The 23089-nt window shown below is 41.8% G+C and overlaps 5 protein-coding genes across 5 annotated transcripts in view; 4 read left to right on the top strand and 1 right to left on the bottom strand.

Moving 5' to 3' along the window:
- Positions 1–22673, bottom strand: part of LOC128301076 (EGFR adapter protein-like) — a 48544-nt gene extending 25871 nt beyond the window's left edge. The window contains exon 1 of the mRNA XM_053037391.1: positions 22568–22673. The gene's annotated coding sequence lies outside the window, so the exon portion shown is untranslated. The remainder of the gene's footprint in view (positions 1–22567) is intronic.
- LOC128302826 (uncharacterized) lies at positions 43–1611 on the top strand. Its single transcript, XM_053039674.1, has 2 exons — positions 43–159; positions 223–1611. Exons 1-2 carry the CDS (start codon positions 43–45, stop codon positions 1609–1611), a joined length of 1506 nt encoding a protein of 501 aa, XP_052895634.1.
- LOC128302825 (uncharacterized) lies at positions 3145–4711 on the top strand. Its single transcript, XM_053039673.1, has 2 exons — positions 3145–3261; positions 3323–4711. The coding sequence occupies exons 1-2, from the start codon at positions 3145–3147 to the stop codon at positions 4709–4711; spliced, it is 1506 nt and encodes a 501-aa protein (XP_052895633.1).
- On the top strand, positions 6677–8243 carry LOC128302824 (uncharacterized). Its single transcript, XM_053039672.1, has 2 exons — positions 6677–6793; positions 6855–8243. The coding sequence occupies exons 1-2, from the start codon at positions 6677–6679 to the stop codon at positions 8241–8243; spliced, it is 1506 nt and encodes a 501-aa protein (XP_052895632.1).
- LOC128301078 (uncharacterized) lies at positions 16141–17108 on the top strand. The gene is made up of 2 exons (XM_053037394.1): positions 16141–16506; positions 16587–17108. The coding sequence occupies exons 1-2, from the start codon at positions 16141–16143 to the stop codon at positions 17106–17108; spliced, it is 888 nt and encodes a 295-aa protein (XP_052893354.1).
- Positions 22674–23089: the final 416 nt, after the last annotated feature.

The following is a 23089-nucleotide window of genomic DNA, read 5'->3' as shown; positions in this document are numbered from 1 at the left end:
GCCACAAATCGATCAACATTAAGCGAGAGTTATCCCAACGTGATGTCTTTGCTGATTTCACAACATCCTGTAAAGTTTGCGACAGAAAAACCTATTCACAGCGCACAGAAACCGAAGTACGCGAACGTAGTGCTTCTGGATGTCACGGGCTGGGATCAGGTGATCATTCATAACCATCCCTTAGCAACCAGAACATAAATTACAAATCGTCTTACATTCCAGTTTCCAGTTCTTCTGTTCAAGAAACAGTTCAGTAATAACCCCTGTCACTTCATCGATGCTCGCTTTATCGTTCTCGTGACGCGATCGTGTTTCCTTGAAGATCGTTCTACAATAGTACAGTTTTTCGATGACCAAGGTATAGTAAACTACGCCATTATACCAACGCCATCGAGTGCTCTTGAACGAGTGGATAACATCAGCATCTACACTGAAAACCGCTTCTCCAAGGAGCAGATCTTCGTGCAGCTGAATGATCTCGACAACATGCATCGCCTCTTCCCGAACAAACTAATCGATCTGTACGGCTATCATATTCGGATCGGTGTTAAGCAAAATGATGTGCCGTACATGGTGATATGGAAAAACTCGAACGACTTTCTCGGCACGTTGGAGTATATCTTCAAACACATTGGTATCAAAGTTCTCAATTTAACGTTCACTTTCTTTCAACAAACTACGCAACCTTACGATGGTGACGCTTACTACAGCATTACCTTTCGAAGAGAACATTTCCAGCACGAGGTAGCTTTCCGTGACATGGATGGTATGTGTCTTTTATGTCCAGTGCATCAGGACAAATATTTCTTGTTACATCTCTTTAAACCATTCTCATTTGGTGCTTGGATTTTCCTGGGAGGAGTTTTGGTAGTTTGCTGCATCTTGCGACTACTATTCCCCTCCATTTTTCGGTACGATCCGATTCTGCAGACGGTCTTTGGAGTCATCGGCAACGAATACAACCAAGCTTTTCTGGCCCGAATGGTCCTTTTGGTTCTGTCTTGGTTATCATTTTTCTTCTCCAGAACCTACGTAGGCCGGGTCATGGCACTGATGTCTCTAAGACGAACCTATAAACGACCGAACACAGTTGCCGAGTTTATGCAGTCCGATTATATGATGGCGATACAAAAAGAACAACGTGCTCAATTCAATCTGGATTATTTCATTTCAAAAATGATCGACCAGCATGAATTTGAACAGTTACGGGGGCAAGACGGTGCAAATTACCGTCTCCAGTACTGCACTCTAGAGCCTTGCGGCCTGGCTTATTGGCTAACAGTGCGGTGGGTTCACCAGTTCAACATCGATTTTTTCGTCTTAAAGGAAAGCATTGTGCCATATCCACGAACTTTGCAGTTTGCTACAAACTCGCCTATCGTCCCAGCGATATACCGCTACCTTGGATTGTTTTATGAAACTGGACTTTGGGACTACATTTACACAAGACAATTGGCTATAATGGAAATGGTACCTGAAGCTAAGAATACTATTTCGGAAGTGGTCTTCTCTTTCGATGATCTGATGAGTGTATGGATCTTGCTTGGTGGGGGTTTGTTGATCAGTACCGTTCTTTTCGTTGGAGAACTGTTAAGCAAGAAACGAATGTGAGTTAAAGGACTTTGCTTATTGCGTTTGCTACACGTACAGTGCATATTTCAATTACATGACTGGCTTTCCAAAATGAATTTGACCATTAATTTAGTTTAAAACTAAAACATCCGATAATAGTACTTTGAGTCGAATCTAAAAGCATAACGCAACCTATTTGTTTGAAACAACTTGTAGTTAGTTAAGATCATGCTAGTATGACATCATTGTGTTGCGTTTGCTTCATGATACATGGTGCCAAAACGTAAGGAGCCTGCTTCAAATCAAGTCCTAATAGATAAAAACCAAAAGTACACCTAACTAACCTCAAGGAACGCATAACCGATCATAAAGCACAAGTCTAGTCTAAATTGGGATTTTTTTCAAATAAACTTTCCTGATCTTACACCATAAGTACTGATAGCAAAAATCAAAGACCAGAAGAAGTGAGTCCATCTCGTTATTACCTAACTAAAAGTATTATGGTAAGACATTGTAAATCCAAAAAATACCCCCAATGGATGGATATGTAACTATAAAATGCTTGACTTGCGACAGTCTCTGAGTAGTTACTATTTATACGAGTCGTGATCCTCATAAGCGATGCTAGAATAGTCCTCAACATCTACTTACAGTGGCTTGTTCGAGAGGATCATCCATAGGGTGGAATTAGCGGCCATCAGGTACCCAGAGCAGCAAGACCTTCGAGCCAAAGTATTGCCACCCTGGACCTCGTGTACTGGAAAGTCTCGACGAAAATAATATTTACAGGGTTTTGTATCATGCAATAAAATCACCCAAGAAAGATAGGCAACTCGCATCCTCGAGGCGACCCTCTTACTTTCCCTCCGTTACCAGTGTTTAAATCTTTCCAAAAATTTTCTCAGTCTCACCCCCGCTTTACTATCAGTGGGTTCCAAACATGCTTTTTGTAAGGGAACTCAAGGAGCAGTATTCGCCTTTGGCGGAGCTGATTGTAAGTGTTTAAAATCAAACAGAGAGCACGAAGCAGATCCAGCATTGCTTTATAACCTTTGTGCTGGTTATGTCAACCATGTCACCATTCGAGCATACCTAAGTTGCCGAGACGTAACAAACGCCACATGATGTATAGCTTTTACAATCTGATAGAAACTTTTAGATATTGCTTGCGATGATGGTTTGATACTACATGAATAATACCAAACAAATTGCTCAAGGTATCTATCATACCATCATTGATTTAACACGTTGCTTTCAACGAAATCATGACATACAATCTACATTCTACCAAACACAAAGTCTAAGTGCCGCTCAGCTCAGTAGATTTATTTCAATCCAGCACATTACACCTTTTTCACGATGTTCAAGCAACTCTATGCAGTCGTGTTCTGGATGTGTATTCTAAACTTTGGCATTTGTAGCTTAGTTCCAATATCTACACGTTACAACCTCTCGCCAACCATCGATAAAATCGTACAGCTACAACGTCACCGATTCCTGCCAAATGCTACTGCAGAAGTTTGTGTCGTTGCCACAAATCGATCAACATTAAGCGAGAGTTATCCCAACGTGATGTCTTTGCTGATTTCACAACATCCTGTCAAGTTTGCGACAGAAAAACCTATTCACAGCGCACAGAAACCGAAGTACGCGAACGTAGTGCTTCTGGATGTCACGGGCTGGGATCAGGTGATCATTCATAACCATCCCTTAGGAATCAATATACATTACAAATCGTCTTACATTCCAGTTTCCAGTTCTTCGGTTCAAGAAACAGTTCCGTGATAACCCCTGTCACTTCATCGATGCTCGCTTTATCGTTCTCGTGACGCGATCGTGTTTCCTAGAAGATCGTTCTACAATAGTACAGTTTTTCGATGACCAAGGTATAGTAAACTACGCCATTATACCAACGCCATCGAGTGCTCTTGAACGAGTGGATAACATCAGTATCTACACCGAAAACCGCTTCTCCAAGGAGCAGATCTTCGTGCAACTGAATGATCTCGACAACATGCATCGCCTGTTCCCGAACAAGCTAATCGATCTGTACGGCTATCATATTCGGATCGGTGTTAAGCAAACCGATTTGCCGTACATGGTGATAAGGAGAAAAACGAATGACTTCTTCGGCACGTTGAATTATATATTCAAAAACATTGGTACCAATATTCTAAATTTAACGTTCACTTTCTTTACACAAGATACGAAAATTTACGATGGTGACGCTTACTACAGCATTACCTTTCAACGAGATCATTTCCAGCACGAGGTAGCTTTCCGTGACATGGGTGGGATGTGTCTTTTATGCCCAGTGCGTCAGGACAAATATTTCTTGCTACATCTCTTTAAGCCGTTTTCCTTCGGTGCTTGGATTTTCCTGGGAGGAGTTTTGGTAGTTTGCTGCATCTTGCGACTACTATTCCCCTCCATTTTTCGGTACGATCCGATTCTGCAGGCGGTCTTTGGAGTCATCGGCAACGAATACAACCAAGCATTTCCGGCCCGAGCGGTGTTGTTTGGTCTATCTTGGTTATCATTTTTCTTCTCCAGAACCTGCATAGGCCGGATCATGGCACTGATGTCTCTAGGACAATTCTCTAAACGACCGAGGACAATTGCCGAGTTTATGCAGTCCGATTATATGATGGCGATACAAAAAGATGAACGTGCACATTTCCCTCTGGATGATTTCATTTCAAAAATACTCGACCAGCACGAATTTGAACAGTTACGGGGGAAAATCGGCATGAATTACCGCCTCCAGTACTGCTCCCTAGAGCCTTGCGGCCTGGCATATTTTCTGACAGTGCGGCATATTCACAAATTCAGCCTCGATTTTTTCGTCATCAAAGAAAGCATTGTGCCATATCCACGTACGTTGCAGTTTGCTACAAATTCGCCTATCGTCACGGTGATATCCCGCTACCTTGGATTGTTTTATGAAACTGGACTATGGAACATCATTTACAAAATGCATACGGATATACTGGAAATGGAACCTGAATCGAGAAATACTATTTCGGAAGTGGTCTTCTCTTTCGATGATCTGGTGAGTGTGTGGATCTTGCTTGGTGGGGGTTTGTTGATCAGTACCGTTCTTTTTCTTGGAGAACTGATAAGCAAGAAACGAATGTGAGTTAAAGGTTTTTATACTTTGTTTATTGCATTTGTTACACGTCAAATGCATATTTCAATTTCATATCTGGCTTTCAAAAGTGCGAAAAGAATTCGACCCTTAATTTAGTTCAAAACTAAAACATCCGATAATATTAATATGAGTCAAATTTTAAAGCACCCCTGCTTTACTATCAGTGGTCTTCTAACAAGCTTTTCGCTTAGGGAATTCAAGGAGCATTATGTGCCTTTGCAAGTATCAGCTGGTTGTATGTGTTTTAAAACTAATAGAGAGTAAGGCTTGGTTCATTTAGAAATGGGACACTTTGCACAGCGGGTATCTTTTATACCATTAATGCAATTGAAAAACTTTGCATGAATGAATCATAGGTTTTGATGTAATATATTTTAAAAAAATGAAAAATATTGCATTTCGCTTTTGCGAAGAATTTTGATACCGCCCATCAACCGCCGCACAGCTGCTTCAGTGACTGTCCTGGCCAGTAAATTCCACCAATTCTTCAGTTGTATTATATCCTTAGTTAATGCACCCTTTTTCTTTAGTTTTTGTTTCATTATTGCTCAATATCGCTCCATTGGACGGAATTGGGGGCGATTTGGTGGATTCAGCGTTTTTGGTATAAATTTCACACCATTATCGTTGTACCATTGTAGCACGTCCTTGCTATAATGGCAGCTTGCTAGATCAGGCCAAAACATTACTGACCTATGATGAGACCTAGTAAATGGCAAAATACGTTTCTTAAGACACTCATTCTTATACAAATCCGAATTCATGTTCTTATTTGTCACAAACACGTTGGTCTTCTTGCCACATGAACAGATTCCTTGCCAAATCATAATTTTTTTAGCAAATTTATCGGCAAAAACAAATTTGAATCTCTTGGGGACGTTGCCACGAGCATAAGCCTTATATAATTTAACACCCGGGATTTGTTTAAAATCGGCTTTCACGTAGGTTTCATCGTCCAACAAAATGCAACCTTGCGGTTTGGTCAGCACTTGATCGTACAGCTTTCGAGCTTTTGGTTTCTGGCCATTGTTTGTTGTTTCATGTTTCGATTGTTTCGATAAAACCTTCTCGGAGTCGGATTCGCCGAACAGTAGAGCGATCGGCGTTAAGATTTTTGGACAAGTCCTAGTCGAATATGTTTGAGTTAGCCTTGATTTTCCGAATGATTTTCAATCGCAGTTCACGGTTGCACTCCGTCGCTTAGTTTGCACCTTACGAATAGTGCTGTGTCTCCTTGTACTATTCAATCACTTCACTATTTGAGGCAGGAAAAACAAAATAGAGTGAAATTTTCACAAAGCGAAGTGTTTACTATTGTCTACAAAACGCTGTCAAAAGTTTCCATTTTTGTTCACGGAGGGCGCCACCGTAAATCAAACAAAGTTCTCCATTTCTAAATAAAAAAAGGCTTATAAAGCAAACCCAGCGTTGCATTATAACATTTATGCTGGTTTTGTCACCATTCGAGCATACCTAAAAAGCCGAGACGTAACAAACGCCACATGATGTATAGCTTTTACAATCTGATAGAAACTTTTAGATATTGCTTGCGATGATGGTTTGATACTACATGAATAATACCAAACAAATTGCTCAAGGTATCTATCATACCATCATTGATTTAACACGTTGCTTTCAACGAAATCATGACATACAATCTACATTCTACCAAACACAAGGTCTAAGTGCCGCTCAGCTCAGTAGATTTATTTCAATCCAGCACATTACACCTTTTTCACGATGTTCAAGCAACTCTATGCTGTCGTGTTCGGGATGTGTATTCCAGACTTTGTCATTTGTAGCTTAGTTCCAATATCTACACGTTACAACCTCTCGCCAACCATCGATAAAATCGTACAGCTACAACGTCACCGATTCCTGCCAAATGCTACTGCAGAAGTTTGTTTCGTTAGCACAAATCGATCAACATTAAGCGAGAGTTATCCCAACGTGATGTCTTTGCTGATTTCACAACATCCTGTGAAGTTTGCGACAGAAAAACCTATTCACAGCGCACAGAAACCGAAGTACGCGAACGTAGTGCTTCTGGATGTCACGGGCTGGGATCAGGTGATCATTCATAACCATCCCTTAGGAATCAATATACATTACAAATCGTCTTACATTCCAGTTTCCAGTTCTTCGGTTCAAGAAACAGTTCAGTGATAACCCTTGTCACTTCATCGAAGCTCGCTTTATCGTTCTCGTGACGCGATCGTGTTTCCTAGAAGATCGTTCCACGATAGTACAGTTTTTCGATGAACAAGGTATAGTAAACTACGCCATTATACCAACGCCATCGAGTGCTCTTGAACGAGTGGATAACATCAGCATCTACACCGAAAACCGCTTCTCCAAGGAGCAGATCTTCGTGCAGCTGAATGATCTCGACAACATGCATCGCCTCTTCCCGAACAAACTAATCGATCTGTACGGCTATCATATTCGGATCGGTGTTAAGCAAACCGATTTTCCATTGGTGATGATTTCGCAAGATGCGGACGACTTTCACGGCATTTTAAACACTTTGTTTTTGGATCTGGGTAAAAACAAATTAAATTTAACGTTCACTTTCTTTCAACAAACTACGCAACCTTATGATGCTGACGTGTATTACGATATAGTATTCCAGCGAGAACATTTCCAGCACGAGGTAGCTTTCCGTGACATGGGTGGGATGTGTCTTTTTTGTCCAGCAAAATATAATTGGTTTTTCTTTTCATACCTGCTGAAACCATTTTCATTCGGTGCTTGGATTTTCCTGGGAGGAGTTTTGGTAGTTTGCTGCATCTTGCGACTACTATTCCCCTCTACTTTTCGGTACGATCCGATTCTGCAGACGGTCTTTGGAGTCATCGGCAACGAATACAACCAAGCATTTCTGGCCCGAATGGTCCTTTTGGTTCTGTCTTGGTTATCATTTTTCTTCTCCAGAACGTACACCAGCAGGATGCTTGGACTCATGTCTCTAGGACAATTCTTTAAACGACCGAAGACTATTGCCGAGTTTATGCAGTCAGATTATTTGATGGCGATACATAAGGAAGACCTTGCGCAGTTTCCTCTGAATGATTTCATTCCCAAAATGCTTGATCCTTTTGAATTCGATCGGTTAGTTACGGAAAGTGGTGTACAGTACCATTTCTTGTACTGTTCGCTAGAGCCTTGCGGAGAGGCTCGATGGTTAGTATCGCCTGTGAATCACGGTTATAACCATGAGTTTTTCGCCATCGAAGAAAGCATTGTTCCATATCTGCATAGGCTACAGTTTGCTAAAAACTCGCCAATCGTTGGAGTGATGAAAAATCACATTGAATTGTTTTATGAAACAGGGTTATGGAATTACTATTTTAAAAGTCACATCGATGCACTGAATGTGGAACCAGAGTCGAGAAATACTATTTCGGAAGTGGTCTTCTCTTTCGATGATCTGGTGAGTGTGTGGATCTTGCTTGGTGGTGGTTTGTTGATCAGTACCGTTCTTTTCGTTGGAGAACTGTTAAGCAAGAAAAAAACGTGATTTGGAGTCTCAGGCTCCCTCTCCGTACCATAAAATGTTTAAATGTCTTCAGAGCGAGGTATTTTTTTTCATTTTCTTGTACGAAACTATAAACGTTTTATTTACATTTTTATAAGTCAGCAGGAATAAGCTGAGACTGTGCAACATGGATTTAAATGTAAACAAGACACTCTGCCTCTATGAAATTGCTTCTAAGTGGTATGATGCAATAAAGCAGGAATTTCTGTAAGCCTAGCTTTATAACATTAATATATTTGCAGTAGTACACTTTTGGCGGTGAGTTCTTTCATACTGTTAACATTTTGAAGTGTCCGAATGAGATTAATGTGGTGTGATGGTGGGAAAAATCTCACCATTTTAAAAAAGCACACGGAAAAATTAAATGTAAAATCACATTTGTATGAAGATGTTTGCTCTTTTAATAACCTGATAAGCATAAGGACGTTGCTGGGAGTTGACTTGTTTATCATTAATTGTTAAGCAAGAAGAGAATATGTTTCGAATGCTCTTGAAGCTTGGATATTATGTCTAATACTAAATACTCAATTGTTGTAAATCGTTTTTTAAATTATCATTGATATTGGCTGTAGCCCAATACAGTGATTAGCTGCAATAAAAATAATTAATATATCTTCTCGTTTTATGTCTTTTTCTACTAAGCTCCAATGACTAACATAATGCACTGAACGAGGAGAGCCATAATTCATCGAAAAAAAAAAATAGGAATGGAAACAGAACTATGTCTGCTGCGTGTTCCTCCCAAACAGAATTGGTTTTGCAGACGGTGTAAAAATTATATTTTATTTTCTCTGTTCTAGTGCCTCGTTTCGCTCATAAATTTTCCACCACTCGCTGCAGCCATTTTTATAGGGCGTTCTTCTTCCAAAAACGCTTGACCATAACATCAAACCAACCGCAAAGTGGTACAACGATCGACGTTGTACACGGTTCAGTTTACATCAATCAATCAATCAATTGGCGCAGAAAGGGAACCATTTTCAAGGCGACGAATGGTGCACCCTCGTAAATGACCACTTCTTTATGTCCTTCTACTGTCGCTGGCCCCAGCCCTTTTGTCCTGCCCCTTTTCGTATGCAGCAGTTCGTGCACAACAATTTGTGGATGATTAACAGTGCAAAATGACCACGAACGTGCCGGTATGACGACGCTTTGGCGAGTGGAATGAAAATTAATACACGATTTCACTCGTACGTGGTTATTAATCACGCTCACGCAGTCGGTGTACCATGTCTTGGGACGATTCTCGGTGAGATAAGCACGAACCAGACGAACGATTTTGCTCGTGCAGCAGTTTTCCACTGCACGACGACACATTTCGCTTTTCCCGGTGACGGTGGTCGAGCTGCGGGCCAACTGACGGGAGACATCTTTCTTATGTGGCAAACATCAAACATCATAAATCACAATTTGTCTCACATTTCGGCAAGCGAACAGAGTTGTACTCATGGTTGTTGGTGTGAGTGGGGGGGCAAAAGTTTCCGGCGATCTCGAGCGGCAACAGCAGTTTTCCATCGTGCGAGAAAACGAAAGTACATCCTATGCAAACTGTCCTGCACCAACGAACCCAGACGCAATGGGTAAAGCGACGTCGTACCTTGGAAGAAATTTTATCATCAATCTTTGGCCAGCATGGTCACGATGGTATCGTTAGCGGTGTATCCAGTAGGTACAGTGTGAGGCCATCAGCACAGAGGAATGGAGGAGCGAGAAATTGTCTTTGAGACTATTAGACGTTTTATTAGATCATGGTAATTGGATAACTGGGTCAAAGTGTTTTGAAGAACAGCAGCCCCATCATCAGCACATGTGGCAACCAAGCTCGGCGCACAACGGTATGAAACGTTTATCGATAGTCGGTAGTACAGAGGAAAGATATGTCTAATTGCTCAAACATGCTTTTACAACTTTCTCATGCATTTCAAAATGTCTAAGGCTTTACGAAAAAAAATGATTAAAAAGAGTAAAATAAATAGCTTCCCTGTACTTTTTTTCGTTAGAACGGCGAGGTCTTATCGATTTACTTTACCTCGTAGCCGGATAGTCAGTCCTTGCTGGGGATTTGGTCCGGATGGAATTTTGGCTTGGTCCTATCATGTGAAGACTGGTACCGAACCGCGAACAACAAAAAACAAAAACAAACTTTTTTATTCATCACAGGTCATTCGAAACATTATTAGAATAATTAACTTTTATCGACACTATGGATTTGTTTATATGACAATAATTTCAAAAAATTAAAATTTAAACCTTGTAAACAAAAACCAAAGCAGCATTTGGCGTATTTGAACCTTTCAGCATACGATTCTTTCCAGAAGGATTTTTAGTCTTGTGTTTTGCAGAAGGAACAGAATTGAATACGAATTTATTTGCTTCATATTTAGCTACTTATTCATAAAATATGTAATTATGTAATATTTATATGCCGATCGTAGTTTAACTTTGTGTATAACAGCACAAGTGCTAAAAAATCATGCAACGGTTTTTGTTTAGTATGTAAACCATCAGGTCTGATCACATTCACCATTCTGTTTAAGCAAATTGCAGTTGCTTGTGTTATCTTCGATCGCTAGTTTAATTAGATATTGCTTAACGAGAAAAAAATTTTGCGATTAAACAAGCTTAAATGATAGAATATCATGCGTAAAGATTTATGTCGATATTATGCAAAATAAAGGACAGCTTCGTGCTGTATTGTCAAGCATAATTCCACAGCAAAAGGCAATAACAAAGCACTCATCATCACACCAAACCACTGTTGAACGTATACTGTTACCACAGAACCGGGCACTGTCAGCAGAAAGTTCATGAATAAATGTAGCTGATGGAGATGATACGCACTCGAAACATTACAATTAACTACCCTTGAACGTTGAGCTAGATTTGTTCACCTCTCCGGCGAGGTAGTCGCGGTTAAAAAGAATGCCTTCCGCAAGGACTCCTAACCCTTATGCTTGGCGTTACAATTTCAACCTTTTTTGGGCACCGTTTTGCGGAACCTTCCGAAAAAAAGGTGTCGACAAGAAGGAATAAGACGAAACTCACTCGTCCGGGTGAAGATTAATTCACTTTTAACGAGCATCATTTTTTCTCTCTCCTTTCACACCACCGCTGATGGGATATTAATTATTTCGCACACAATACACACGCCACCGATAAGGACCGCTATTCGCATGTTCGCAGGATCGCTGGTGGGTCGCTTTTGGGGACGTGCGGCGTCGTGAATGAAGCTCATTGTCGAAACACTTCACCCGCTTAGCAAACGTCCGTTGGAGATTCCGTTTACGGGATGTTTGGGTGCTGGGGGCTTTTGTCCTCGGGGCCGTGTGAGTAAATCGGAAATGTGTGCTCGTGTGACGGTGCGGCTACTGACGACGGGGAATGTTTAGCAACCGACGAACCCATTCACCCATGAAACCTTTCTTACCTTTAGAACAGACCCAGCATTTGGGGTTGCCATTGTGCAATCTGCCATGTTTCTGCGTGGTGTTGTAACGAAGCAAAACGGCACCATGTCAACGTGTGACAGGATTCCGGTTCTAACGGGACTCGGAATTAATCCGATCGCACCGGACAGTATGCTTGAAACAAGCGGTTCAACAATCTTGCGGAGGTCGCGAAAGGTCCGACGACACCCGCTTCAGACAGGGTAGAGCGGGGTTTTCCCACCCAAAGCATACCACAATCCAATTATCGGTTCATGTTCTATAACATGTGAGACATATTTTACTCACGACTTACTCACTTCTTGACATCGAGCCCTTCGTCCGGTGGCTCTTAGAGCTGGAACGTCGGAATCTTTCACAAAACCGTCGTCGACAGCCGGTGCAATTTAGTAAACAGAACCACGAGTACCAACAGAGAGAGAGAGAGAGAGAGAGAAAGAGGTGTCCAAAACGTTGAGCTCGAGTGTCCTCAATTCAGCACTCAACACAATCTGTTTACGGTAGACAACGAAAAACATGTTCTAAGAATCGTTGCTTAGCCCAACTTCGGCCAACTCCTTCCGTACCACTTTACCACTTTAAGGACTGGATCTCTTTCCATCGATTAACCCTGACCCAAAACTGGCAGATTGGGTACGTTGCGGCCTCCGGGATGAAGTGACGCACAACCGTGAATAATGATCCTATTTGACTAGCACAAACAATACTCAAGATAACAACCGGTGAGTAACTGTGAGGGAAAATGGGGCCCCGTCATGGTGTAGTGAATGGGGAACACCTTGAAAACGGATGTAGGAAGTTGAGTTAATGATTTCATCCGATGACGGGGAGTCAAAGTTGCCCCGTATCCTTTTCAATTGAAGTATCAGGTCGAGAACAGAAAATGGGGTACTTTATTAGTAGAATTACTCAGCATTCGTAAACTAACTGAAACACATTCCAAATAGTAGTGTTTGTATTGGAAAACATTTAAATAAAGTATTATGAAAGTAAATTACTTACGACATTTGATCTCTAGCATACTTGCAGTTAACAAATGTAAACAGTCCGACCAAGATGACTAAAACAAACCGATCAACATTGCGGTGTTTGCCAAGAGAGGGCGCTGCCGTCATCTCGTAGATCCTGAAAGAGCCCGAAGCGACGTTGGAGCGATGACCGGAGAGGCTGGGTTGACGACCGTAGGGATAAAAGCTCGTGTCAGCGTTCATTCGGGCCTCTTTTTCATTAGTGTGAAAGACATGTAATTTTTTTAATTCCGTAAAATATAAAGTGTTAAAACAACGTGTGTCGAAAAAGAACTTTTCATTTCAAGATTCGAAAAAAGCCTGTGACGCAACACTTACTAAGCAACTTAAATTGTTGTAGAATAATTCAGATTAGGTTAAATTAAATTTTATACAGAACATAGATTTTGATAGCCCTCACATCAAACATCGGACCAAGTAATACAATTCCAAATGGGTATAGCAATCAATCGTACCAGTCAATACGATATAAGTGAAACAGTTTATATGTTGCAGCAAATAATGCTTGTGAAGGTATTTTGCATTTTTTGGAAAAGAATCACTGCTTAGTTGGAAAATAATTAATTTAAACATGAATTCATCATTTTATCAAAAGCAACAGCAAAACGGAATCGTAATACCATCTTTGGAAACATTAAACAAACGAACAAACTGATTGGTTAGTTAGGTACGTTATGCGCGCAAAGAACGCATGTATATCAGTCCGAGACATGAGATCATCTTTGACTACCGATCAGATGTCTGGACTAGACTTTTCTATCCCAACATTTCACCCAGTATGCTTTCAAGCGTTTTGAGCGCCCTCCTACCCATAATATTGTCTGCAACCTAATTGTGCCTAAATGTCTGCAACGGTTCCAGTAAGTTCTTTTTTTACAGGTCATTACTTTTTTACAGGTCATTTGACCCATTACCAAAACCAAAAACAAACCGGTAACCCTATTGACAGGATTACAGGGTCAAGGGCGCAACAAAAATTAAACTGATGAATTAAACAACAATCCTGTCATTTGTAGAAATCGTTCAACTATCGTCATACAAAATAAGTTAAACAAAAACCTAAAAATAATAATAATTTTCGTCATCCAAGTGATCATCACTGTATATCACTTTACAAATATCACGCAATACCACGTTTTAAAGCATATTGGCAAACTATTCTACAGGGCGGAACGATTGATGTTTCAAACGGTGCGCAATTATTAGGAACAACTTTGCTTGTGAGTTTGCTTCAAAGTCGCTCTTATTATTACTATTTGAGTATAGGATCCATCCTCTTACGTTATGTCAAATCTCCGTTAGTCTGCTCTTAAGCTTCCAGCCAACTAACCAACCTGGAAAATGCTCACCGAACAAAACTCTGGCGCCAAACAAGGATGGTGAAAGTAATTTTCTCTCTAAACAGTTTTAAACGATTTTCACACCTCCAACCTCTCCAATCGTCGTTCACCCCTTTCCTGTGGGTAATCTAAAGCCGCACGGATGAATGCACCTATCGAGCTAAGAAGGTTCCCTCGCTGCAGACAAGAAACTTGTTCAACTATTGCAATTGTCCAGTGCATGGGGCAAAAAAACAGCCCCATCACCACCCTAAAGCCGCTGGGCAAAAATAACATTACCCACCGAGCTGGGCGACGGAACTTCTTATGTTAAAGCGCCGCCGGTACATTACCGCGTGGTTCCTCATTAACGATAATACCATCGTGAAGTTGATGTGTGATTGTTCGAGGTTTTGGCTTTTAGTGACGGGAGACACGGAGACCCGACAGGGAGAAAGTAATTAAAAGCAACATGACGACAGCACGCGATGCGGAGGGAAAATGTTAAAGCTAAATTAAATCTAGCCCTCCCCTAATTGGACAGGACCGGTGCCCAATTACCGACCGGCAGCATCGCACCTGATCGCGATGGGTGGCCATTGGACAATTTCATTTATCTTTCGACAGTTTTGCAATCGTTTACATCAAACGATGCTTGTGTTTTTTTTTGTTAATGGCGAAGTTTAATTAAATTGTCATTTTTATTGGTTTGATCTTTTCATGATGCATAAGAACGTTAGGCATGAAGAATGATATGGGCATATCATGTTATAGCTAAATAAGGTTATTTTATCGAAATTTTTTGAGTGCGTCTAATAAACTAACCAAAACTATAATAGGTCCAGATTTCAAACTCGTTAAGGCGAACAGTAATGAGCTGTTACCTTCTTCATCCAGCCAGCCTTCCCAGTTCCCACACCGACCGATTCGATACAGAACCAAAGCCGTACGATTTGATCCCATGCCATGTACCTTTAGCACATTCTGCCTGTACGCTGTAGATGAAACGATTTTGGCTAGCGTTCGTTACACCGGATTACATGTTAGTAAAGCCTCATCATCATCCCCACGTCTGTGGATTAACAGCTTCATCTTCAAAACGTTTAAATTATGATGCTGCCCCTTTCGGGGATATGTTCATTACGCTTCTGCTTTGTGTGCCAGTGTGTGTAGTGCGAGGGCAGTGGGGAGATTAGGAATTAAAATTAGTTAAGCTCAGTGAGCGTTAATGATGGAGAGCAAATAGAAGATTGATCTAGCGATTGTATTAGGAGCGCATTGCTGGCTGTTTTTGGCACAAGAGAAATGAAGTCATGCGTAAGAAATCCCACCCGATTTAGGAACATCGGACCATACTCGGTGTAACAACGCATGAAAGGAACAGCCTAATCGTTACTAACGCAGGCTCTAAACATTTTAGCGAAAATTAAAATAGCAAAGATTAGGCAGTATTAGGAAAACAGTGCAAAGGGATGGCCACATTGTGCTGTTGCCCTCAAAATCACTCAACTGTCTTCTCTTGGGCTGCATGACTTCCCCCGGCGGGGTACGACTTCCTGCATGGCTAAGCAACGCATCCAGCAGCACTAAACTGTTGCCCTCCGCCAGCACTCCTTCCCAAGTGCCCGAGTGCCCACCACAGCTTGGAGTGGTTAGGTGTCCGCAAGTCACCGCACCACAAACCATCGTCATCCGATATGCTCGAGCAGTACGCCCGGCCCCGGAGTAACAATGAGCACCCGCACGAACGCACAACTTCAGCACAATGGCGCACCGGCAGAACACGATCATGATGACAGTTTTCCGGTGTCTTCCGTTACGAAACGGAGCCCAACCGGGTGCCTTGGAAAACCGGAGGGGGGGAAAGATGAATGCGTCTCGAGTGTTCGGTTTCAGTTGTGCACGAGACATCGACCAGTGCTGCCCGGTAATCCTGTGGCCAAGGGAGTGTGATTCCTTCTGTCAAAAATCCAAGGCAAAAAAGTGTTATCCAAAACCCGAACTACACTACTTCCTTTCGTGAAGTTGCAACGTGTGGGCGAATCGGTGTGTGAGTGTGTTTTTTTCTGTGCATTTCTGCGGCGTAATGAGATACCAAGCGTGGGGTACATTGTTGGCTAGTTTGGTCGGATTCCTGCTCATGCTGGACATGCCCGATCGGATTGCAGCCGACCTGATGGGTGACATCCAGCAGGGGTTGAAAACGACCGGCAAGTTGTTCGGCATCAACACGATTGCCGATGTGGCCGACCTAGTGGCGAAGGGGTTTGCGACACGTCGCGGCTCCCAGGAACCGCAGCGGCCAGCCCAAGCCACCGAGAACGTCGGTGTCGCGGACGGGCTGCTCACTCAGGCACCGTCCATGATGACCGTGATGATGAAACTGCTAGGACTGGATGGTAGCCAGCTGGGCGCAATGCTCGTCAACGGTATCGTGTTCCTGGCGCACATTGTAAGAACCTCGACCAAACTAACTCAAGAGGGAAAAAACATGTAATATTAACTCTTACTTTCCCCCCCGGTCCTGTACAGATAGGGACAAATTTGGGTGCCTTTCGGTCACCCGCCCTCAACGCGCCATCAGCCACCTTCCCAACGGATCCACCACTGACGGGTGAAGCACAACCGTCCCAAGCGAACGAGAGTTCAAAACCGGGCACTACCCCACTGGAATGGTTGCTGCGCAATCCCTCGAAACGCTTCCGTGTGCTGCTGGATCAGGTGCAGAACACCGATCTGGCCGAGCGTTTGGATCGCGAAATGGACCAGCTCGACCGCTATGCCCCCGAGGACACGGACTGCATCCGGTTGCTGATGTGTAAGGTGAAACCCTTTATCTGGAAGATGCAAAATGTCGTTCGCGACCAAATACTGGTGCGGAGCGATGGCCAGCAGCCACCCTCCAACGAACAGTCGAAACAGTCCGCATTCGCTCCTAACGGTGAGGAGATCCTGAAGGGCATTCATGCCAATTTACCCTCGGAGGAGGAATTCCAGCGGCAGAGTAAAGCTTGCGAGCAACAGTTTCGTCACTGTCGGCGGCTGCCGGAGTAAAGCAATCCTCCGCAGGCAGCCTTGCGTGGTGTTTGAGGAGGTAGAAGATGACGCCGCTTGTTGGCGGAGAGCGTTACACGTACCTATGGAAATTTGTTACGCTATGCTGGATTGTTAGATATGGTTGAAAGACATGTACAATGGATGAATTAATGGTTAAGGTGAACGGCAAATGCGTAATGCTCGCATGCCTACGTTGGGCTTATTGTGAAGTGCTGTAAATGTTAAACATGTGCAATTGTTGAGTAAATGAAAAATAAGCTATTTTAGTTCTTTTTTTACTATTGTTTTTTTTACAGAAACATACAAAGAGAAAACAATAGCAACGATCGGTGCTTCATAGTTTAATATTCTGTATCATAAGTCAATAAAAAGCAATGCAGATCAATCAGGCCATCAATAAACTTTTCATAATTCTGATCGATATTTTCTTTAAGTAGTAATCATTTGCAGATTTTATAATGGTCTGTCTTTGATCTTTGATCTTTGATCTATGAGCAATTCTCATCTATTATGCATTCAAATTGATAATTTAAAACTACTTTTACATTTACAAATATCTTAATGAAATACACTTTCTGCCTTGTCTTTTGTGTCACAACTCTTAATTTTGTTGGGGGTAAAGTTTGGTTCACAATTTTTTCCGCTAGTTTATTAAATATTTCATAATTAAGTATTTCCATCGTATTGTCGTGCTACATATGGGCTGATAAAAGTACAATTTCGTGAAACATCTCCTCTTTATCTTTCGATATCTACAACTACACAAAAATTTAATCAACATTTATTGGAAGATTAAGCTAAAAATCACTTGTTTTTATCTGTTACCTGTGATGTTTCATTGGGAAAAAAGAATAATAATTGCAATTTTTCGTGAATTCTGTGAAAATTATTATATTATTTGCAAATATGACTGTAACTCAATCAACTACTTCTGACATTCTTCGATGAAAGGTAGTAAGCTTCATTAATAACATGCTATTACTAGATAAGTTAATTAGTTTCCGAAATTGTCCTGTAATTAGTTGTCCAAAACGTACGGTCCTTGTGTTAACAATCCTCTCAAAATGTACCTTACTTTCTAATTACCAGCATACTGCGCATAATGATTATTGATTTCCACTAAACCTTTCTCCATCTTATCATCGCGCTAAAACGAACAGGATTATCACACATAAAAACGGAACATACACACCGATGCATGCTAATTACCATTAATCATCCACCGATAACAACGTCCCGATGCAGTGAAGCGATGCAATCTATCAGCATTACAGAAATTAATGCGTGTCAATTGCATTTCGAATCGATGCCCCCGCCGCCACCCGTGCAGGTCGAAAGCAACCAGCACTATAGCACCATTGCCCGATTGCCCAGATTCATTAATATTCTACACCTTTCAACCTTCCCCTGCATTGTTTGGATGTTCGCACAGTTTACCCGCTAATTTGTAATACTTGCATAGCATTGCAAGACATTCCCTTTTTCTTTGTTGCTCCGTACGATATGCAATCTCACGTCGATTACATGCATATCAAGGATTGCGCCGTTTGAGGTGAATTAATCATCTTCATATGAGTCCGGTACCGGTCCGATGGTGATGCATCGTGCATCATTTCTGAACCGTTTCTTTTTTTTTTCGCCAATGCGCAAGCCGCAAGCATCCTGGCATAACTCGATTCGGTTGTGCCACCCGGCCCGTACGGTGGAAAGAATACACAGCCTCGATAGCCGGCCAAATGAAAATTTCCAACGGGACAATCATTTACGGGGCATAAATCATTGCCACATTTTCTTTGGCACGGTTATTCTTGCATGCCTAATGTGCCAATATTATGCGCGTTTTTCGGTATGCTCATTTGTGACTGATGCGTTTAGCCCTTTAACCTAGCGCGGCAATGAATCGCGATGGTTTGTTTTATGAAGGAATGATAAGTTGCTTGGGAGGGAGCTATAATTAATCTGGTAAAAGGTGTATTTATCATACATTGGAATGAAATAAAGGTGGTTTCATAATTTCTATTAATAATTTGAAATTAATTTACATTTTTGTTAAACTGAAATTTCAATTAATTTCACAAGAAACAAAATTTAAAAAAATTGTTGAAGTTTTCTTAATTAACAAACATTTCATAAAATCTGATAATTCTGACAATTATGAATTGCTGAGAGATGATTTTAATATCTTAGGTTTATAAAAAAGTCTCTAGGGTTGATAAAGAACTATCTGAAGCTGACCAAGAGTTGGCAGTACATTACGGAAAGAAAGGAACCCCGTTGCTGTTCATCAAAAATAATTCAAATAATAGGATACTTTTCTGATCTGACGATATTGAACCGAACTTATTTGGTTGAAGTATTCTCTAAAGGAATATCGGTCAGATTATGAGACCAGATACAAGTTGTAAAATTTCCATGGTGTTTGAATATTTTTTGACAATATTGCTGTTTTGGTCAAAAGCAGGTCAAGAATGTGGACTAGTGAATTCTACATCTTTTACCTTTTAATCCATACTAGGCTTCATTATACTATCAGTTCTTACGATCAATTCAGAATGTTCATACCGGTTCAATACGAAGCACTAGCCTTATAACTTCGAAGAATTTGTCACGAGTTATTTTTAAGCTCTAAAACCAATGATTTGTTTTGGTCAAGAATTGGTAATTCTAAAAAAAGTGAAAACTAATTCAGCTTTTGATGAACACTCGTTAAATAAAAACTGTGTAACAAGAAAAGCTTAAAATTCAGGGAGAAAAACGTTGGACTTGTGAACTTTATATATGATTTAATTTAATTTAATGTTTGAAATTTAATTTGAATACATTTGTTTAGTTTTCTTGTTTATTTATTTCTACAAACAATTTATAGTATAAATTTTCACTTTTAACCACCATATGAAAAATAATTCTAAACACATTTCTAGTTGTGTGACTCGTTTTGGCTCGATGCTTTCTTCTACCAGGTAAATGGTTCATCTGGCAAACTTTTTTCTAACTGCTACCAACTGCAAGGACGAAGGACGATGATGAAAGAGCGCACCGAAATGCAAAGGACTTACTTTGCTTTCATTAGCACCACTTTCCTAGGAACCATCCACAACCACTGGTGAAACATGCTCCGAACGCAGACCCCCAACCCTTCAAACCCTTATGCAGCGTACCTGTCTAAACTTACCGTCGCCAAATGACGCTACACACCGTGACAGAACATTACCGACACACGGGTCTCGGGTGAAAACTAAAACAAAAAAGTGCATTCATACCACACCTGGGGAAGAAAATGGCAGGAAGAATGGCAACAGCATTAGCAACATTCCTTGTCACCCGCCTTGCAGCGAGGAGATTTTGGGCCATAAAGCGTTGTGGAAAACAAATTACATGTTGCTGCATCCGTTATGCTGCTGATTCGCTGCTCGCCCCTCCACCTCCAAAAAAGGAGAACGCACGCTGACCGTGGAAGACGTCCCCAGCGTAATAACACCAAAATCCAAACAACACACAAAAACCCCCATCCCTTGATGCGGATGCAACCGGGCAACTCGCAAAGCTTTGCTCACTTTCGCATGCGTTTCAAATTAATCTTAGCAAGCGGCCCATTTTTTGCTGCCGCTTTTGGCCACGCTGCATGGCAAAACCACCGCACGTACTTTCCGCTGTGGCGATGGGTTGTAACATTTCATCCTTTTAGTGGGAAACATTAAAACATATGTTTTCGGGATGTTTCGGGCTTTCTTTTTCGTTTCGTGTTGTGCACCGTTTTCTCGTGGTTACGCTCTTGTAAGGGCATGCAGGGTTTTAATTTTTTCCCTCTTTTCGACTGCTTCCACCGTAAACAATCAGGCGCTTCTTCTGCATGCAGCGAGTGCATCCATCGTGCCACCGCCGTTCTGAACCGCTTTCATTCATAATGTTTCTTCCATTTGGGGGTCTGATTTTTTTCTCCCCCTTTAATATCCACGTTTTCCGTTTTGTTTCTTCGTTAACGGTACCAAGGGTGCAAGATCACGGGCAAACTCAGTGCAGGCACCCCACCGATGTATGTCAAATGCTGATGCTCTCGAGAGACCTTCCCATTTCCATTCTTCTTTCGGTGTTCTCGGGGGATGTTTGTTTCTTTTTATTGGTTTTGTTTATTATGCTGCAGCATGATCAAAAGCGTGTGTGCACTCCGAAGCAAAAACGACAACAAACGCGCGATCGCGCAAACTGTGCGCATCGGCTCGGGCTCATCCTGATTTCACTCCCATTTTGTAACTGATTGCAGTGTTGGTTTTTATGTTGCATTTTGCACACCCAGCCTCCCCCCCCCCTCCCCCCGCCATGTTTATCCTCGGTGGATTATTTATGTACATACATTAATTTCGCACTGTCCCACATTTGTACCGTGCAGCGTTCCGCGTCGCGGAGGTTTGTCATTTTCCAACGGGATCCGCTCGTCTCCCTTCAGCGGGCGTCACATGTTTTGTTTTTTTTTTCTTTTTTCGGCAAAAATGTTCTTTGGCATTTTTCCTCCATCTTTTGCTCGCGGGGTTCCGCAACACATGATCGAGAGCTATGGAAAGTTTCTCTCCACATTCTCCGCACGATTAAAGTATGCGTAGCGTACGTTCAAAGTGAGCGATGTGCCGCACATTGCCGTCTCGAGGGAGGGGGTTAACTGTATTATCCTTCTGCACCAGAAACGATAATTATGATGGTCGGTTTCGGTTGGCTTTCGTTGTGTCCTTTTCCAGCGATCCCGTTATGATTCTAGGGTTGGGATCAATGTGAAAGTTTTTCTCCAGGACCAGGAGTTTTTTTTTGGTTAACTATGGGGACCACACCAGAACCGAACCGAGCCTCTTTCTTTCGGGTGCAATCCTTTTGTTCGTTTTTTTTCTCCTCATCCATCCTGTCGTGCATTGCAACTTGGAGCCCATTTTTCGGCCACTACAGAAGCCATCGCGCTTCAGGGGAATCAAAGGACTGTTTTTATTGTTTTTTGTTTAGCTCCAGCCCAAGCTTACGAGGGTGTTGCAGTGAAAAATGTTCACTCATTCCCGTTTAATAGATTCTCATTTTTCTTCCAGGAGAGATCTTTGCCATGGCTGATTTGTCCCATTATTTTACAGTGTGGCGTGAAATGGTAATCATTTAATCATTACTCTTGCTTCGGTCTTGACTTTTGAAAAATTATATTTTAATAATGTGTACCGTCTTTTGTTTGCACTGTCGTTTAAAACCATGCGCAAACTTCAATACGCTGATTAATGTGAATTATTCAAGCTTAACGTACAACAATTCCACAGAGCAAATAGGAACAACAGAACCCTCTCGAAGAATGTGTTCTTCGGTTGTGGTGCCCGCTTTTCCTGATAGGCATATGTTTGCCATCATAAACAATCCTTTTGCGCCCCGCAGCCATGGGGAAATACCGTTCCCTAAGCAAACTACAAAGAAATGTTGAATACATGCCATACCTTAACACAACATTACGCTGACTTTCTGGCTTGGCCGCATACGGACGGGGTCGTATTACAGCGCTCCGCTTGGAAGTGATCAGCAGGCAGGCAGGCACACAGCCGGTACAGCACTCGGCACAACTCGGCTCACTCCGCTGCAAAAGATGAAAGGAAAACGCGCTTGGTTAGCAGCAGCAGCAAAGCAAAATGCAAACTACATCCGAAAAAAAAATAAACGGGAGGTAATTAAAACCGTACCGCACGATGGCGATGTAGCTGACGAACAGTCGAACAATTCGCTCGTGTTTGATTCTGTACAGAAAAAAAAATGGCAACATATATGCTTTCCGATGAAAAGAGAATGTACACATTGGATGCCCTGAAACTTAACCACCAATGTTGTGATGCAATGGCACTGCTATGGCACACGTGAGGTTGCATAGACCGTACGTTGGGATTGTCTGTGTGTATCCTGGATGAAGCTGCTTTGCAGGAATGCAAACAAAGTTTATGGAACAGCAAGGAGTCGCATAACTTGTA

The sequence above is a fragment of the Anopheles moucheti genome, chromosome 3 (genome assembly GCF_943734755.1).
Source record: "Anopheles moucheti chromosome 3, idAnoMoucSN_F20_07, whole genome shotgun sequence".
NCBI classification, from domain to species: domain Eukaryota; kingdom Metazoa; phylum Arthropoda; class Insecta; order Diptera; family Culicidae; genus Anopheles; species Anopheles moucheti.
The sequence above is the reverse complement of the archived record's forward strand: the minus strand, read 5'-3'. Positions and strand labels throughout refer to the sequence as shown.

Excerpts from the sequence above, each read along its gene's own strand:
- LOC128302825 (XM_053039673.1), top strand. The coding sequence starts at position 3,145 with ATGTCTTTGCTGATTTCACAACATCCTGTCAAGTTTGCGACAGAAAAA. Across the intron at positions 3,262-3,322 it reads ATGTCACGGGCTGGGATCAG|TTTCCAGTTCTTCGGTTCAA; the intron begins GTGATCATTCAT and ends CTTACATTCCAG.
- LOC128301078 (XM_053037394.1), top strand. The coding sequence starts at position 16,141 with ATGAGATACCAAGCGTGGGGTACATTGTTGGCTAGTTTGGTCGGATTC. Across the intron at positions 16,507-16,586 it reads TCGTGTTCCTGGCGCACATT|ATAGGGACAAATTTGGGTGC; the intron begins GTAAGAACCTCG and ends GGTCCTGTACAG.
- LOC128302826 (XM_053039674.1), top strand. The coding sequence starts at position 43 with ATGTCTTTGCTGATTTCACAACATCCTGTAAAGTTTGCGACAGAAAAA. Across the intron at positions 160-222 it reads ATGTCACGGGCTGGGATCAG|TTTCCAGTTCTTCTGTTCAA; the intron begins GTGATCATTCAT and ends CTTACATTCCAG.
- LOC128302824 (XM_053039672.1), top strand. The coding sequence starts at position 6,677 with ATGTCTTTGCTGATTTCACAACATCCTGTGAAGTTTGCGACAGAAAAA. Across the intron at positions 6,794-6,854 it reads ATGTCACGGGCTGGGATCAG|TTTCCAGTTCTTCGGTTCAA; the intron begins GTGATCATTCAT and ends CTTACATTCCAG.